The following is a 16,655-nucleotide window of genomic DNA, read 5'->3' on the forward strand; positions in this document are numbered from 1 at the left end:
ATCGAGTCCCGCATCGGGCTCCCTGCTCAGCTGGGAGCCTGCTTGTGCCCTCTCTCTCTGACAAATAAATAAATGAAATCTTAAAAAAAAAAAAAAAGAATCCAGCAATGGTGGCAGAGCTAGGAGGAAACACCATCCACGGCTCTGGCCCCTCACACCCTCACACCCAGTCTTTTGCAGATCCTGACCCCAGGATCTCTGCCCTCCAACGCCCCACGCTGGCCTTGAGCTGAGCCTGGGTGCTGCATTACAATTTGAATAATTCAGGTCCCAGTAACCTGAGGTGTCAGCTTCAGTTGCTCTGTTCCCATGGGCACAGGTGTCCCAACCCTGTAAATAAGCTAATGAAAAGGGCAAAGGGGAGGGGCCTGCAGCTCTGTGCCTCAGAGGGCTCAGGGCTGATGGAGAGTCCCTGCCCCTGTCCTGCTGAGAATGTGCCAGGCTCATCCGGAGTCCAGGTATGGGGGACAGAGAAAGGAAGTTAGGGGGCTGAAATAGAAGGAGAAAGGAAGAGAGTGGAAGGAAGACCCAAGTCAAAGAGGCAAAGAGCAAGAAAGAGTTCCAGAGGAAACGACACAAGGAAATGGAGACAGAGGGGCTGAGTGAGAGGAAAGGGGGGAGGGGGATAGAGACAAGGGCAGGGACAGAGGCCAGAAGAGGCAAGGACCAGCGGAGGAGAATGAGCAGATGCCAAGATCAAGTACTAAAATCCAAGGGCAGGTACAAATAGGAGGGTCAGAGAACTGGAAGGGCCGCAGGGCCCAGCAGAGATCTCAGTCTTACTTCTTACTTCCAGGTATCATCCACACCATCCTTGCCAGCAAGGCTGATGCTGCTCTCAGTCCGGTCCCGAGGCTCACACCCAGAGACCTGCCCTACCTCTTGCTGTGGCAGGACCATGGGACCCAGGAGCCACCGCCTCAGCCTCGGTCTCTCTGTCTCCAGCCTGGGCCTTCTGTTTCTGTTCTTACCGCTTCCAGGTGTGACGTGCAGTAAACCAGCCCTGTCTCTCTGGGCCCTGCGGCTGTTCCCTTCCCCCCAAATCTCTCTCCACATCCGATTTCTCTTTACTACTGTTCTGGGCACAAGCGCTCTATCTGGGTAGCACGGAGGATGGAGGTGCTGAGGAGGATGACAGGGGACCTGCCTGCCTGGAGTGACAGCAGTGATAGAAAAGCCAGGGGGTAGGGGTGGGGCAGATCATGAAGGACGTTGAATGCCAGGCTGAGTTTGGACTTTATCCAGCAGGCAATGAGGAGCCACTGAATAGTTTTAAGCAGCTACCGGCCTGGTCAGACTTGAGTGTTTAAAGGCCTGATCTCAGAAATGTGGGGGATGCTTAGAGAGGCTGCACCCGCAGCAGGAGCCATGAGGAGGCTGCTGCTGGGTCCACTCAAGCTGCGGGGGCGACTAGACATTCAAAGGATGCCCAGCAGCATGGCTGACAGGACCTGGGTACCAGTTGGGTTGCAGGGGGAGGGGGCAGAAAGGAAGGATAATTCCCAGATTTCTGGCAGAGGTCACGGTGGGGGGGATGGGTGCTTTGCTGAGAGGGGGAACACAGAACCAAAAACAGGTTTCAGGGGGGCAGGAAATGAGTTCATATTTTGGACCTACAGAGTTTAAGGTGCCAATAGGACATTCAGGAGTGAACTGTTGTATTTATGGGTCTGGAGCTCAGGAGAAAAATCTGGGCTACAAAAAAAAAAAGCCAATGACAGGATTCTGGGGAACAATACTTGAGTCAGGGGCTGAAGACAATGTGGTGTGTCACAGAAGCCTAGGGAAGAGAGTGTTTTCAGGACGGAATGGCCCAGAGCATCAGAAGCTTTGAAGAAATCCATAGATGTGCAGCTGGATAAGTGGAAACAGGTTTGAGAGACAGCAGGGGCTGGTGGCAATGGGGTTCACAATACCTGGGGGAGAGGCGGGACTCTTGTCCCCTGTTTGGGCCCCTCTGACATTTGCAGTAGGGCAGGCAGAACCCATGTCCTTAGGAAGGGAAAGGGTGGGGAAGAAATCTGTCAGCCTTGCTCCAGAAGACAGCAGCAATTCCCTCCTCGGCCTCCACATCACTCTTCCGCGGAGGCAGTCCAGGGAGGAACGAGAGCCACAGCTAGATGGACAGAGCAGACCTCAGGAGGACCAGTCAGGTGGCCGTGAGATAGCAGAGCAGGTGACAGGGCCCCAGCCTTGCGCGGGTGGAGGGTGTGAGCAGAGGCCCCTGGCCAAGGGTCTCAGACGGACAACCCTTCTTCCTGGTCCCCCAGAGTGCTTGGGAGCCGAGGGCAGGCTGGCTCGAAAGCTCTTCCATGACCTCTTCACCAACTATACAAATGCCCTGAGACCTGTGGCAGACACAGACCAGGCTCTGAACGTGACCCTGGAGGTGACATTGTCCCAGATCATCGACATGGTGTGTTGTGGTGGTAGTGTCGAGGAACGGGGTGGGGGTGGGGGTAATGAGAGACTGGGATTATTCTCCAAGCATTTCTATAAATGTTAATATTAACAACAATAACAGCAGATACTAACTGCTGGGTGCCCACAGTGTGCCCACCACTTTGCACACTGACGCTCCTGCCTAGCAGGGATTATCACCCATGTAACTACTAAGGAAACTGAGGCCTAAAGAAGAAAAGAAACTGCCAAAGTCACATAGTAAGGTCAGGCCGGGGTAGGAACTGGCCTGTGAGCCAGCTGGGTTTGTGGGTGCCGTCTCGAGCTCTGTAGGTGAGTGTGTACACACAGGGAAGGGTGTGCATATACATGCGTCCACATCTGTGCCCACTCCCTGCCCCCGACTAGGATGAGCGGAACCAGGTGCTGACCCTGTACCTGTGGATCCGACAGGAGTGGACAGATGCCTACCTACGATGGGACCCCGACGCCTATGGTGGCCTGGATGCTATCCGCATCCCCAGCAGCCTCGTGTGGCGGCCGGACATCGTACTCTACAACAAGTACGGCCTGCCTTGGCCCCTCCCTTCTCCGAGCCCCTCCCTACGGTTGCCCTGGGCTCTAGGTATGCACTGATTCCCCAACCCCCCAACCCAACCTGGTTAGCCCGCTGCCCTGGAAGCTTTTCCCCCAGACGCTCCTAAGCTGCCAGGAGCTCACAGCCCCTCCATGACACCCCCTCTTCAACCTGTCCCAAGCCAACCCAGGCTGAATGCCTCCTGGGAACCCACTGTGTGGTCCAGGGCCAGTTCCGTATCTCTCACAGAGAGGGATCTGGGGCACAAGTGCCTCTCGATGGCAAACTCCTCCCTTGCAGGCGGGCTCCAAGTCTCTGAGGACTCCCCGAGGGCCTGCCTAGGGTAACTTCCTCCAGGACCTAACCCTCTGGAGCATTCCTTTATGACCTAAACCAGTTCTGTGTTTCCCAGACAACATACGGCTCTGCATATTCTCCCCGGGGGCCCTCTAGGAGATTCGCAGATCACACTAAGCACCCCGGTGCCAACTTTTACAGTTGTGTTTTCACACTGCCCTGGCCTAGATCTGTCTCTTTGGGCCCAGCAGGCGCCACCCCTTCTAAGCCTCTGAAGGCACAAAGGTCCCTCTCTGCCACCCCCTCTCTCCTCTGCGCGGCCCCTGGTAGCCACAGGACCCCTGGGGTCAGAGGGTCCCTGCAGGGGTCCGCCCGGCCTCCGCCTCAGGGAGCCCCGCCCCGCCTGCCCCGCAGGGCGGACGCACAGCCGCCGGCCTCCGCCAGCACCAACGTGGTTCTGCGGCACGACGGCGCCGTGCGCTGGGACGCGCCGGCCATCACGCGCAGCTCGTGCCGCGTGGACGTGTCGGCCTTCCCGTTCGACGCGCAGCGCTGCGGCCTGACGTTCGGCTCGTGGACGCACGGCGGGCACCAGCTGGACGTGCGACCGCGCGGCGCCGCCGCCAGCCTGGCCGACTTCGTGGAGAACGTGGAGTGGCGCGTGCTGGGCATGCCGGCGCGGCGGCGCGTGCTCACCTACGGCTGCTGCTCCGAGCCCTACCCCGACGTGACCTTCACGCTGCTGCTGCGCCGCCGCGCCGCCGCCTACGTGTGCAACCTGCTGCTGCCCTGCGTGCTCATCTCGCTGCTCGCGCCGCTCGCCTTCCACCTGCCCGCCGACTCGGGCGAGAAGGTGTCGCTCGGCGTCACCGTGCTGCTGGCGCTCACCGTCTTTCAGCTGCTGCTGGCCGAGAGCATGCCGCCGGCCGAGAGCGTGCCACTCATCGGTGAGCCGCGAGGGCGCGGGGCTGGGCGGTGGCGGGGTGGGGAGAGTGAGGGGGTGCGGAGAGAGCCGTCCCCGCCCGGAGACTGTCCCCCACCCCGGCCGCTGCTCACCGGTCTCCACCCTCCACCGGGGCGCGGCGGGGGAGCGGGAGCTGGACGGCCTAGCAGAGCAGCGCCGATTCCGTGCGGGAGGCGGGCGCGTCCTGGGTGCATGCCTCATTCAGAGATTGAGGGGAGAGGAGTAGGCCCCTTCCAGGAAGGACACCCCACCCCTCACCTGTCATAACAGGCAAAACGCCTTGAGTTCTGGCTGTGTGCCAGGCCCTCTCCTAAGCACTTGACATTTTTTTATTAACTCAGAGAGGCACCACCACAAACCTGTGAGGTAGGTTCTGTTATCCCAGTTGTGCCAGAAGGATCAGTAACTTGCCCCAGATTGTGCGTGTACCATCTGAGAGTGTGACTTTTCACGGACTGTGGGGGAGTGCAGCGTCCAGCAGTGAGGAGAACAATTAGGAAGCAGGTAGCTTCTGAGAACTCACTTGTAAGAATAGGGGATGAGGAGATCTTGGCCCTTAACCTCCTTCCTGGATCCATCCATTGGGTTTGGAGGGTCCTGAGAGCCTCACGGCGGGTGAGCTGGTGCCTGTTTGTGTTGAGGCGGTGGGCAAGCTCAGGCTCCCTGAGTTCTTGTTTTGGGCCCCAGCTCACTCTCTCTCTTGCAGGGAAGTACTACATGGCCACCATGACCATGGTCACATTCTCCACGGCGCTCACCATCCTTATCATGAACCTGCACTACTGTGGTCCCAGTGCCCGACCAGTGCCATCCTGGGCTCGGGCCCTCCTGCTGGGACACCTGGCAAGGGGCTTGTGCGTGCGGGAACGAGGGGAGCCCTGTGGGCAGTCTAGGCCACTTGAGTCACCCCCCAGTCCCCAGCCTCCTGACGGAGGTGCTCGCCCTCTGGCAGTTCCTTGCCGCGAGCCACGGTGTCTGTGCCGTCAGGAAGCCCTACTGCGCCACGTAGCTACCATCGCGAACACCTTTCACAGCCACCGGGCTGCCCAGCGCCGCCATGAGGACTGGAAGCGGCTGGCCCGTGTCATGGATCGCTTCTTCCTGGGCATCTTCTTCTCCATGGCCCTGGTCATGAGCCTCCTGGTGCTGGTGCGGGCCCTGTGAGTCTCAGGGGTCTGGTGCAGCCACAGCCCCTCCAGACTGGGATGGAAAGGCCAGGTGGTGGTTGGCTCTCGGATAGGCCACCCAGTCTCTCCCCACTGTGCCTGAGAGCCGGGGACGCCCTCTCTCCAGGATCAGCACTGCTGACTTCACAAACCACAGGGATCACTTGTCTATATGCCTTAAACTTTAAGGGAAATCCAGAGCTTGCCACTCCCCTAATTCCTACAGAAGAGGAATTCTGAGAAGGGCCAAGGTCGAAACGCAGTCTGGAAGGACTGAATTGAATTTTGATGCTGCTTGTTAGAGATTTTGGTGGCAAGAGTGCAAGCTACCGGAGAAACAGAACGACCGTGTTTCCTTGTCTTCTCTTCCTTCCTCGGTGGCTGTTGTGTTAGGGACTTGATCGTGCCTGTCCCTGCCTAGGGACTCAGGGAAGGGGATTAAGGATTCATTCTCTCATTTCCAGAACAGGAGGCCACATGAGGATTTGGCCCCAAAGCCCCAAGTCATAATAAAGAAAGTGTGTGCCTAGCACCTCTTTAATGTCCCTTGGGGCCTATGGTAGTGGAAGTTGGGGATCCAGGTTTGTCTCTCTAGAGACAGGAGCCTTAGGATGCATAAATCAGGGGGGAAATTATGTCTTTGCTGACAAGAATTCAACTGAGCATTCAGTTGAGACCCTGGCAGAGGACCTAATGCTGTCCCTGCTCTCTGCCCTCTGGAGCTGGAGTCAGTCCACATCATTCCCACACACTGACATTCAGAGAGCTTGAAAGTGGCCAAGGTGGGGCAATGCAGAGATGAGCCATTCACAAGGTGTTTGTTCCTTTCTGACTTCCCACGCTGTCTGGCACTACATCTGTGCTTTAGACCCAGTCCCTGCCCTCAGGAAGCTCACAGTCTGACATGGAAGACAAACATTGACACGTGGTGTAGGGAAGCAGCCAGGGACCTGTGGGAGCAAAGAGGCAGGGCCCCTAACCCAGCCAGCTGGGAGAGGTCCGAGAAGGCTTCCTGGAAGAGTGAAAAGGAGCTTTCCAGGTGCACATGTGAGCCATTTGAGCAACATCAGCAAATACCGTGGCCAAGTGCTTTCCTCCCCAATCTTTCCCAAACTAGTTTAATCTTCAATCTCCAAATGAGTGGTTGCCTGCTGTAGAGACCCCCACCCCCATTCAGTGACTCACTCTTAAAGCCTTGGGGAAGGCTCAGTCCCCAGATTCCCTTAATTCTCCATCAGCAAACCTGGCAGCTGCCAGAGAAAGTCCCAGAGTTTCCTGCAGAGGGAGTCACCATGGATCCTGGCTGCTCTTAAAACACACGCGAGGCCGATATCCCCATGTCAGGTCGAGGCAGCACATTGGGCAGGTGGGGCTGTTCAGCGTTGGATGGATCATGGCAGGCCTGGACTCTATGGAAAAGTTCCCCCGACAAGGAACCAGAGCGGCAGTAGGAGGGACCAGACTGCAGAAGGGGGTCCTTGACCGATGGCTGTAGGAAAAACAGAGGCAGAGAGAGAGGTTTCGGGGCAAAATGAGGTACACAAAGAAACATGATGAGAAATGAGCAGAGTGGGCTGGAAACACTGACCCACAAGGTGCAGTGGGAGCCAGAGATGGAGAGCAAGAATTCAGGGAGGACGGCAGGCAGATGAAAGAGCCCTTGGTCCCCTTGCAGAGGTCCCTAGGAGGGTCTGTGCCCCTGCCTCCTACTGACACAAATGAGCCATTGCTGGGTGGGATGAACAAGGGGAAGCCATGTGAGTGGGTTCTAGTGACGCTCATCTTTGCCCCTCTGCCCAACCCCTGATTACTGGTGGACTGGGCGGTGGGGGCGGGGGGATTCTAACCTTGTCCAGTGCTTGAGATGACATTACCGGCACTCAAGCTGGTTGGAGGCTGGAGATCTGGATTCTGACCCTGGCTCTGCCACTGACTGATTCTGTCCCCTTGGGCAGGTCACTTCTGTCTCTGGGTCTCCCTTTACTATATAATGAGGGCAATACTCCCTGTTCTTCCCCCTTCCAATATTTTATTACACAGTAAGGATAAAATGAGATGGTGTCTGGGGAGAGGTGGGGGCCAGGTAGTGTGGTGGTTCAGAGTTTGGCTGTCTGGACCCCACCCCTTACTAGCTGTGCGTGTAGGGCTGGTTGCTTCACCTCTCTGGATCTTAGTTAACCTCATGTGTAGAACAGGGGCAATGACAGTGCGTACACCACTGGGTCGTGGTGAGGATGCCTGGACTCTGAGTGGTACTGTGTCATGGAGAATGGTGGGGACAAAGAGGAGGCTGGGGCTCCTTCCTGCCCACTGTTCACAGAGCCCTGGAGGAGGGAGGTGGGGCCCAAGGGGGAGTAGTGGCTGTAGTTTCCCGGCCTATTCCAGTTGGTTTCCCTGGAAAAGCCCCTTCCCACCTGGGGAAGTGAGGCCCAGGCAGGCCCGGGTGCAGCAGGTATTCAAGGGAAGAAAAGAATCACAGCTGAAAGGGACCTGGGGATCATCTAGTCTATATGCTTATTATACAGATAGGAAAACTGAGGCCCAGAAAGGGATTGATTGGTCAGAGAGAGAGTTAGGGCAGAGCCTGGATGAGAGTCCAGGTCTCCAGCACCCAGGGCCTGACCTCGACCTTGGAAGATGGTCTAAGGGAGCCCTGGGGGCAGTAATAGAGACAGTGGGTCCTGCGGCTGAAGGAGAAGGCCCAGGGAGGACTGTGGGAGTGGCCCTTCCCTCCATCCCCTCAGTGCAGCCCGGATCTCTCTGGGGCCCAATCAGTAGCCTCCTGTGAGGGAAAGGGGCAGCACCAGACTGGGGGGCAGGTGTGTCAGCTTGCATGACCACTGCCCCATACACACATATATGTCCTCTAAGAGAGGTTCACCACCCCCACAGGGGTCTGCTTAAGAGGGTTTACTTGTTTTGATGAAAAGGGGGTTGTTTTCCTTTCAAGACAGATGTGCATCCAGGAGAGGAGTCCAACCCCAGGGCAGCCTGCTCATCCTTGAGCTGAGCCCCATAGAAGCTTGCAGCTCTTACCTGAGTTACCCAGGCGGCAAGGCCTAGACTTGCACTGCTTGTCTGTAGGGAAGAAAGAATAAAGAATCAAAGGTTCAGTAGCTCTCAGGACAGGAAAGAACCCCAGAACCCTGTGGTCCATCCCAGCTTGTTCTCAGAGAAGCTAGTACATTTTCCCCTAACTCAGCTTCCTTCTGGTGGGACCTCCCTTGCCGGCCTTTGACTTGACCCGTGAGCAGCAGAGCTAGAAGGGAGCCAGCCTTCAAAGCCAGGGTCTCTTCTGGGTGCTCCTCCTGCTTCCTTGGCCTATAACTTTGCCTCCCAGTGTAACCACCTCTCCCACACCTTGTCCCAGGCAAGGAGGTACTGGTTCATGTACTTTGCATGTCTTCCTCACCTTCTGTCAACTCATGCACACCCACGATGCTGACCAAGGTGGAAATGGAAGCTGCACTGGACCTTCTCCCATTTTAGATGTGGTCCACAGCTCCAGCCAACAACCTGCCTCTAATTATGCAAAGTGGGCCTCACTCAGCCAGGACCTGCGGCCCCTTCAGAGATAAAGAACCTGGGCCTGTCCTCATGATTCCACCTCTGGCTGGTCCTGGGGGATAGACAGTCTGAGCTAGGACTATGGGGCATGGCACCCAACTGCTGTCTCAGCACCCCACCTGCACCCCCACCCGGTCCACATGACAGCACAGGGTTTCCATTCAGTCAAATACACGTGCCCCTCCTGGAAACTGAGTTTGGGCCTCTTACTCATACCTGGCAGCAATGGTCTGGGTGTCAGCGCTGTGGCCAGAAATTAATTGCCTTCCAGCTTCCAGCTGGAAGAAGAGCCTGTTTGGCCCTCAAATGGCCACCTGCCTCAGTCAGGAAACCCTCTGCAGCCTCCCAGCAGGCAGGTGGCCAGCTCCGGCTTAGGTACCTCCAAGGACAAGTGGCATACTCCCTCAGAAGGTTGTCTCCCCTTAGATGCACAGGGTGGAGGGGCAGAGGGACAGGACTGGGTTCCCCTCACTGTTCATTTGATTGTGATATTGATGTACGCGTCCCCTGAGACCAAGGGGGAGCCCGTCTTGAGCACAGGTGCTACCCAGCGTGCGCCCTACCTACCTTTAATGTACTCGCAGTTGTACGTGCTACGCTTGCCCAGGGCCCGGAGGTAGATGCGGGCAGGGCCCTGGGCGGGTCTGCTGGCATTGATCACCTGGAAGGTCTCGAAGGGGGGGATCAGCACCTCCTCCTCCCCAGGGAAGAAGGAGTAGCCCTTGATAGGTGCCCCAAGGCAAGTCCAGATGCCAAAGAAGGTGTCCTCCCCAAACTGCTGGGCTGCAACATTCTGCAGGGACGCGGAGGCAAACCCCCCCAGCCTGATAGTGGCCCCGGGCCCCGCCGGCCGGAAGCGCAGGCCGTGCACCCCTCGGAACACCTGGCGGCACTGGGGAGAATTCTGGCCCCTGCCCAGCAGCTGTAGGGCCTCGGTCAGCAGGAAATGGAGTGTCTTGAAGGAGAAGTGGTGGAGGTAGTGGGCTCTGGAGCGGCCCGCCTCGCGCACGGCGGCGTTGAACTGCTTGTGCAGGGGGCTGTTGGCGGTGTAGGCCAGGAGGGCCACGCCGTGCTCATCGCGGAAGCCAGGGGGCGGCGGGGGCAGCCGGGTAGGCCTGGGGCCCCACTCTGGTCCCCAGGCCTGGCGGTCCTGCCACCGGCTGCTCGCCAGCGCCCAGCCATCAGCGTACACCTTGTTGGCCTGGAACTCGGTTTCGTTGAGGTCTGGGAGAGCGGCCATCATGGCGGCTGCACAGCCAGCATACTGGTCATCGAAGGAGGCCGGGGCCATGTCCAGGGGCAGTTCTTGAGAGAAGAGGTCTCGTCGAGTGACGGGGTGGCCCTGGGCCTGGCGGAGGCGGAGCAGTGAGGCCTGAGAGGATGAGCCTCAGGAGAATGGGAGCCTATGGAGAAGGACACTGAAGGCGCCAAAGTAGCCGCGCTCTCAGAGACCGGGTCAGGGGCTGTCCCCCAGGCCGGGCGAGCCCCACCGGAAATATCAGTCCTTCTCTCCTCCCGCGGCCCCTCCTCCCAGACTTCCGAGCAAGCCAACAGTGCAGCTCCCTGCGGGCCTGGGCCCAGTGGGGAGCCCCGTACCTGCGGTAGTGCTTCCATGAGGCCCGTGCACACAAGCAGCAGAGAGAGCACGGCGGGCGTCTGCATGTTCGCGGCAGCCCTGGACAAGTTACTGTCTCTCTTTGGGTCTCAGTTTCTTCATCTAGAAAATGGGAATGTTAATCTGTACAGTTTAATAAACATTAACAGACACCTAGTTTGTGTCACTCCCAGTGCTCGGCACAGAGTCACAACATAGAAATGAAGGCTCAGGGCCCCTGGGTGGCTCGGTTAGTCAAGCGTCTGCCTTTGGCTCAGGTCGTGATCCCGGGGTCCTGGGATCGAGCCCCGCATCGGGCTCCCTGCTTAGCAGGGAGCCTGCTTCTCCCTCTGCTCCTCACCCCGCTGCTCGTGCTCTCTCTCTCTATCAAATAAACTAATAATCCTAAAAAAAGGGAAAGAAACAAAGGCTCGGAAGAGAAAGAGAGGACCCTTCTTGCTGGAGGGAACACGGAAGACTTCCTGGAGGAGGTGTTATCTGAACAGGGTCTTACAGGAAGAATAGGAGAAGAAGGTTTCAATCAGTGGAAACTAGGATAGGAGAGGGACTTGGGGTGGAGAAGACATCCAGGGCAGCAGAAATGAGAAGAGCAAAGGTATTGGATGTAAAAAGTGAAAGACATTTTGTCCAGCGTGGCAGAGCTTGCAGTGAGGGAATGTTGGAAAGACTGGGCCCCGTCGTGAAAGGTCTTGACGGCCACGGTAAGAGGTCTGGGCTTCACCCCATGGGGGATGTGAGGCTGGAACAGGTCCAGGACTGGCCAGCTGGTGGGGCCATGGCAGTACTCCAGGGACAGGATCCAGCCACCCTCTCCCCGCACCCCGCCCCGCCCCGCAGTCCTGCTGCACACTGAACCCTCCTCCCCTAGGCTCTCAACTGCTTCCAGGGCAGGGACAGGTGTAGACCCCCAAGGGGTGAGGGAGGGGGTCTGGGAGATGGGAAGAGGATGGGGTGGGGAGTGAGGCTCCAAGAAGGCAGAGTCCCAGCGGTTTCTAAATCAGTCCTGCCGCTGCTTTGTTTCTTTCTTTACAAAGTAATGCCCGCTTGTAGTGAAAAGAAAAAAGTATGAATGAGTCCAAGCCCCGGTTTTCTCTCTCTCTCCATGTCATCTCTCACTCGTACCTGTGCCTGCTGTTACCGTGATCGTAGTGTCCTGTAGGACCATTTTTGATGCATGTGCAAATAATTTAATACTTAAATATGCAGACACACATCGTTTTCTGTACACAGGCTGGTTTGTCTTTTTTTTTTTTTTTTCCAAAAAGAAAAAGGAACATGCTTTCACATACATATCCTGTAAGCTTTTCTCCAGGAAACACTATATCAGGGACTTCCTTCTACATCATATATACATATCTACCTATTCATTATAATGGCAGCATGGAATTTCGTAATGTAGTTAAACCATAATTTGTTCAACCATTTTCTTATTGATGGACATAGATTTTTTCCCTAATTTTTTGACATTTTTGACATTACACATAGTACTTCAGTGAACATCCCTGTGTAGAAATCTTTGCCTACTTGTGTGCATATTTTTTTTAATGTTTTATTTATTTATTCAGGAGGGTCAGAGAGAGAGAGGCAGAGGCAGAGGGAGAAGCAGGCTCCCCGCCAAGCAGGGAGCCCGATGTGAGGCTCGATCCCGGGACCCTGGGATCATGACCTGAGCCGAAGGCAGATGCTTAACGACTGAGCCACCCAGGTGCCCCTTGTGCACATATTTTTATAGAAAAGATATCAAGAAGTTATTTGATGTTTAAAGGATAAGAATTGTTTATTTGGCACTGCCAAATTGCCAGAGGCACTGGTCTGCCTGTCCACAACAACGAAGAAGTGCCCTTTCCTCTACATCTTTGCTAGTGCTGGTTACCATGATCTCTTTTGAACTTTCACTTAACTGGTGGCCACAGATGGTATCTACTTTTTTTTTTTAAGATTTTATTTATTTATTTGACAGAGAGAGGGATCACAAGTAGGCAGAGTGGCAGGCAGAGGGTGAGGGAGAAGCAGGCTCCCCGCCAAGCAGGGAGCCCGATGCGGGGCTCGATCCCAGGACCCTGGGATCATGACCTGAGTTGAAGGCAGACGCTTAACCAACTGACCCACCCAGGCGCCCCTGGTATCTACTTTTTAATTCACATCTCTGCTCACTAATAAGATCAATCTTAACTTTAATTTTTACTGTTTTAAAGTTTTAATTTTCTAAAGGTAATACATTTTCATTGTTCAAAATTTAAATAGTCCAAAAGGCACACAGTGAAACACCTTTCTCTCACTAATTCCTCACCCCATCTCTCCAGAGGCAACCAACATTCCCATCTTCTGTGTGTCTTTCTAAAGATAGGCTATGCACATATAAGCAGATTCACAGGTATTCCTGTTTTCCTCCTTTTAAAATGGCAAGACAGTCAGTGGTTCTTTATCTTTGGGAATCTGATGAAAGCTGAAAATGGATACACGTACCCTCACACAGTATTACATGAATTTCCAGTGCTTATGTCTCTGCCCCCATCTCAGGTTAAGCATCCCTGCTTCATAATCCCCTCTGGTTCTTGGAGGTAAATGTTGATGGTTCAGCACCCCCCCCCCCACACACACACATCCACACACAGGTGCAGTGGAGAGTTCTGGTACATGCTGACACCTCACCTCATGCCGAGCTTCCTACCTCTAGTGCTCTATATTATTTTTGTGTCCAGGGCTTTCTCCATCACCCTGTAAGCTTGCTCAGAGCAGCCCCAAAGTGCAGGGGATTTAATGTTCCCAGGGACAACCCTTAACCAAGGAGGGGTGGTAGATTCTCTTTGCTACCGAGGGTGCCAGAGGACTAAGCCCCAGTTGACCACAGTGGTCACAGTGTGTTCATTAACACACTTTTTGGGCGGGGGGGCTTTCCTCTCTTCTCCATCCCACTTTGCCACTCTTTCACTTGTACTTTCTGGGATTAACTTACAAATAAGCTCACTACACCCAAGTCCTTGTCTCTGGATCTGCTTTGGGGGGGATCTAAACCGAGAGAGGGTCTTTTTGGATCACATACCGTCAGAATGTGGCCCAGAACTGTCCCTTTAGCCTGGACCCCAGAATGACCCACATAAGGAGCAGACCTGAGCCCAGCCAGCAGACTGGCAGCCTGAAGCAGAGGACCCTGATCAAACCCACTTCAGCCACTCGGTAGCCAACTTGAGGACTCATGAGCGTGAGAATAAATCTTTGCATGCCACTGAGATTGTGGAACGTAGCAAAATGGTGATTCAGCAGAAACTCACTAGGCCGACTCTGGCTCTTGCTGCCTCTCTCTGGCCTTTGTTTCTTTCCCCATCTCTGTCCTGCAAAGACAAGGCAGTGAGAGAGAGACTGGGGGCTTGAGAAATCAGACTGAGGACATTGACGCATGTGGCCTAAGATACTGGCCGTGAGGATGGACCCAGAATTACTAGGTGTAATTTACTAGACTTGGTGTCTGATGGGATATAGGAGATGTGTCAGAGGGAAAAACCAAGGATGACATGCAGGCTTCCATGCTCTAGGTTGCCAACACAGAGGAGGAGCAGAGTGGACTTCAAAAGCTCATCTTGCCCATCCCAGCACATGGTAGGTGCTCAATAAAAAATGAATGAACCATCATCTTTGGAGGGGAAACAGTGAGTTCAGTTTGGCACGTGTGGACTCTTAAGGGGCAAATGTCCAAGAGATAAAAGAATGGACAATAAGATGAGACATTTGAGTGATATGTGTGTTGAAGTCAGAAAAGACATGAGATCCCCAGGGAGAGAGGAAAAAGAGGACTGAGCAGCAAAGAAAGCTGCTTGAAGCCAAAGCACCGGTGGACCAAGACACCTTGGGTTTCTAGAAGCTCTTCACTTGGGTCCCATGAAGTACCCCAGTATCCTTGTGATAATTCCTCTTTAGGCTTCATCTAGCTTGTGGTGATTCCTGTTAACTTGCCATCAGACGAGTCTCATGTAATATCTATCCCCATTATTCACCAAGTCACCCAAGATGGTCACTTCATCAAACACATTTGATCATTCATCAAACACTAAATTAGTTGCCAGCTAAATGTTAATCACAATATGGGTCCATCCTAGAAGCTCCTTCCATTTCCCCGTCCCTTCCATGGCTCAATCTGCCCCTGCCTCTCCCTTGATCTCCACTGTCACCCCTGCTGATCCACCCTCCACAGAGCAGGGAGACCAGTGTTTCTCAAGCACAACTGCTCAGGTTGCTTACCTGCTTAAGAACCCTCTGTGCCAAACCTGACTGGAAGAAATAACATACAGAGTAAAAATGCAGAGATGAAAATTATGAGGGAAGAGATGAGAACACATCTACAAGGAAAAAAACCCAGCAAAATACAATTTCCCTCTACGCCCTCAGGACAGAGCCCTCCTCATGCTGGCATTTGAGGTGCTCTGTGACCTAGCCCTCCACAACATCTTCAGCCTTGTGCCCTGCCGTTCCCCCCCGCACCGTGTGTGGCTTCTACAGAACAGAACAAAGCTGCAGGCTCCATTCTTCCCTCCCTGTGGCCCTGCACACATTGCCATCCTGCTATCCACTTTTCAAGACTTAGCTCAGGGGTCACCTTCTCCAGGGAGCCCTCCGACTTCTCTGTGATCTTCAGTCACCCTGTGCTTTCCTCGGTCACTGTCCTAATCATACTGTGCTGCCCTTATGTGTCTGGCTCCCCTGCTGTCCTGTGAGTTCCTTGAGGGCAGGGACCAGGCATGACCCATGCTGTGTCCCCAGAGCTCAGCACAAGCCAGGCACAGATGAGGCCTCCTGGAATGTCTGCTGAGTCTGAGAGCTTTCTGGGTGCAGCTAACAGTGTAGACCACTGCAAGAGCAGGTAGATTGATGACTTTGGTGAGCAGTGTTGGGGGGGATGGGGTGGGGCCAGAGTGATGGTGTGGTTATGGGAGGCGAGGAAATGGAGGCACTGGGCAACCCCTTATATCTTACCTGCTCTTCTGTTTTTCCTCTCATCCTGCTCAGGGCACTTGTCAGTTTCTCCTCATCCAGACCCTCACGGAACATTCCCTTCTGGGGATGTGACTCCAGATCTCTTCCCCAGGAACCCCCCAATTTCCCAATGTCCCCAAACCCTCCAGGTATCCTGAACCTCTCCATCAGAGGTGCTATGGTCTGAATGTTTATGTCCCTCCAAAGTTCATATGTTGAAATCCTAATGTCTGCTGTGATGGCTTTAGAAGGTGGGGCCTTTAGGATATAATTAGTTCATGAGGGCCCTGGGATTACTGTTCTCGTAAAAGAGACCCTGCAGAGCTCCCTAGCCCCTTCCACCATGTGAGGACGTAGTGAGAAGGTGTCCGCTATGAGCCAGAAAGAAGGCCTTCACCTGACCATGCTGGCACCCCGATCTCAGATTTTCAGCCTCCAGAACTATGAGAAATAAATGTCTGTTGTTTATAAGTTAACTGTCTGTGGTATTTCATAGCAGCCTGAACAGACTAAGACAAAAGGTGCCCTGAAGCTGTTCCTAACGACTCCTAGAACTCCACCATCAGTACCCCAAATTTCCCCTTAAAAAAAAGTCTTTCCCTGCCCTGTACCCAGGAGGAGGGTGGTGTGCCCCTTACCTAGGCCTTCTCCAGGGAAGCTGGTGTCGGTCTCCAGTGATGGCCACCGGGGGAGGGGGAAGGCAGGTTTCTCCTTTATACTGTCAGTCCCCCACCCCTTGTACCCACACAGCTGCTCAGAAATGTGACACTCCCCCATCTATTTCTGGATGTCTCCTGAAGGCTTGGGAACACTAGCCTCTGCCCAGTCTGCCCTGGGCCAGTGTACCTCCCATAAAGAAGGGAACCTCTGAGGCCAGAGAGAAGGTGGGCTGAGGCATCGAGGATCCAGGCTAGAACAACTGTCTCCGCACTGGGTTTGGTCCTGTGCACAGCACCCCTGTCCTCAGTATCTTTTTACTTTGTGTTCCTTTTATTTGAGCATGGAGACTCACCTAACGTGCAAGGAGAAATTTTCCCAGATTCAGGAGGCTGGGTCTGGCCAGCCCTGATTTGCTCTGTGATCTTGGAGGATTTTCTGCCT

The 16,655-nt window shown here is 54.7% G+C and overlaps 2 protein-coding genes across 9 annotated transcripts; one reads left to right on the forward strand and one right to left on the reverse strand.

Annotated features, from left to right (window-relative positions):
* The first annotated feature begins 61 nt into the window (after positions 1-61).
* CHRNA10 (cholinergic receptor nicotinic alpha 10 subunit) lies at positions 62-5,497 on the forward strand. Its single transcript, XM_034995039.1, has 4 exons — positions 62-2,416; positions 2,809-2,963; positions 3,689-4,221; positions 4,945-5,497. The coding sequence occupies exons 1-4, from the start codon at positions 1,847-1,849 to the stop codon at positions 5,400-5,402; spliced, it is 1,716 nt and encodes a 571-aa protein (XP_034850930.1). The 5' UTR covers positions 62-1,846; the 3' UTR covers positions 5,403-5,497.
* ART1 (ADP-ribosyltransferase 1) lies at positions 5,413-16,273 on the reverse strand. 8 transcript variants are annotated; one of them, XM_034995037.1, is made up of 7 exons: positions 16,193-16,273; positions 14,823-14,852; positions 13,859-13,918; positions 10,568-10,688; positions 9,539-10,319; positions 8,441-8,482; positions 5,413-6,893 (listed from the first exon to the last, which is right to left on the reverse strand). In XM_034995037.1, the coding sequence occupies exons 4-7, from the start codon at positions 10,631-10,633 to the stop codon at positions 6,814-6,816; spliced, it is 969 nt and encodes a 322-aa protein (XP_034850928.1). In that variant the 5' UTR covers positions 10,634-10,688; positions 13,859-13,918; positions 14,823-14,852; positions 16,193-16,273; the 3' UTR covers positions 5,413-6,813. The 8 variants fall into 8 exon arrangements, with proteins under 8 accessions (XP_034850928.1, XP_034850922.1, XP_034850924.1 ...); XM_034995031.1 differs by having other exon boundaries at positions 9,539-10,343; XM_034995033.1 differs by lacking the exon at positions 13,859-13,918 and having other exon boundaries at positions 9,539-10,343; positions 16,193-16,207.
* Between the last annotated feature and the right edge of the window lie 382 nt (positions 16,274-16,655).

This window comes from Mirounga leonina, unplaced genomic scaffold (genome assembly GCF_011800145.1).
Source record: "Mirounga leonina isolate KUSES-001 unplaced genomic scaffold, KU_Mleo_1.0 Mir_92, whole genome shotgun sequence".
Lineage (NCBI taxonomy): Eukaryota > Metazoa > Chordata > Mammalia > Carnivora > Phocidae > Mirounga > Mirounga leonina.

What these genes read in the sequence shown, in the direction of transcription:
- ART1 (XM_034995031.1), bottom strand. Translation starts at nt 10,633, where the DNA reads ATGCAGACGCCCGCCGTGCTCTCTCTGCTGCTTGTGTGCACGGGCCTC. An exon ending in TCATGGAAGCACTACCGCAG is followed by an intron (nt 10,344 to 10,567) that starts GTACGGGGCTCC and finishes TCATCCTCTCAG; the next exon opens with GCCTCACTGCTCCGCCTCCG. An exon ending in TTGCCGCCTGGGTAACTCAG is followed by an intron (nt 6,894 to 8,440) that starts GTAAGAGCTGCA and finishes TTTTTCCTACAG; the next exon opens with CCATCGGTCAAGGACCCCCT.
- CHRNA10 (XM_034995039.1), top strand. Translation starts at nt 1,847, where the DNA reads ATGTGCAGCTGGATAAGTGGAAACAGGTTTGAGAGACAGCAGGGGCTG. An exon ending in TGTCCCAGATCATCGACATG is followed by an intron (nt 2,417 to 2,808) that starts GTGTGTTGTGGT and finishes GCCCCCGACTAG; the next exon opens with GATGAGCGGAACCAGGTGCT. An exon ending in GACATCGTACTCTACAACAA is followed by an intron (nt 2,964 to 3,688) that starts GTACGGCCTGCC and finishes CCTGCCCCGCAG; the next exon opens with GGCGGACGCACAGCCGCCGG.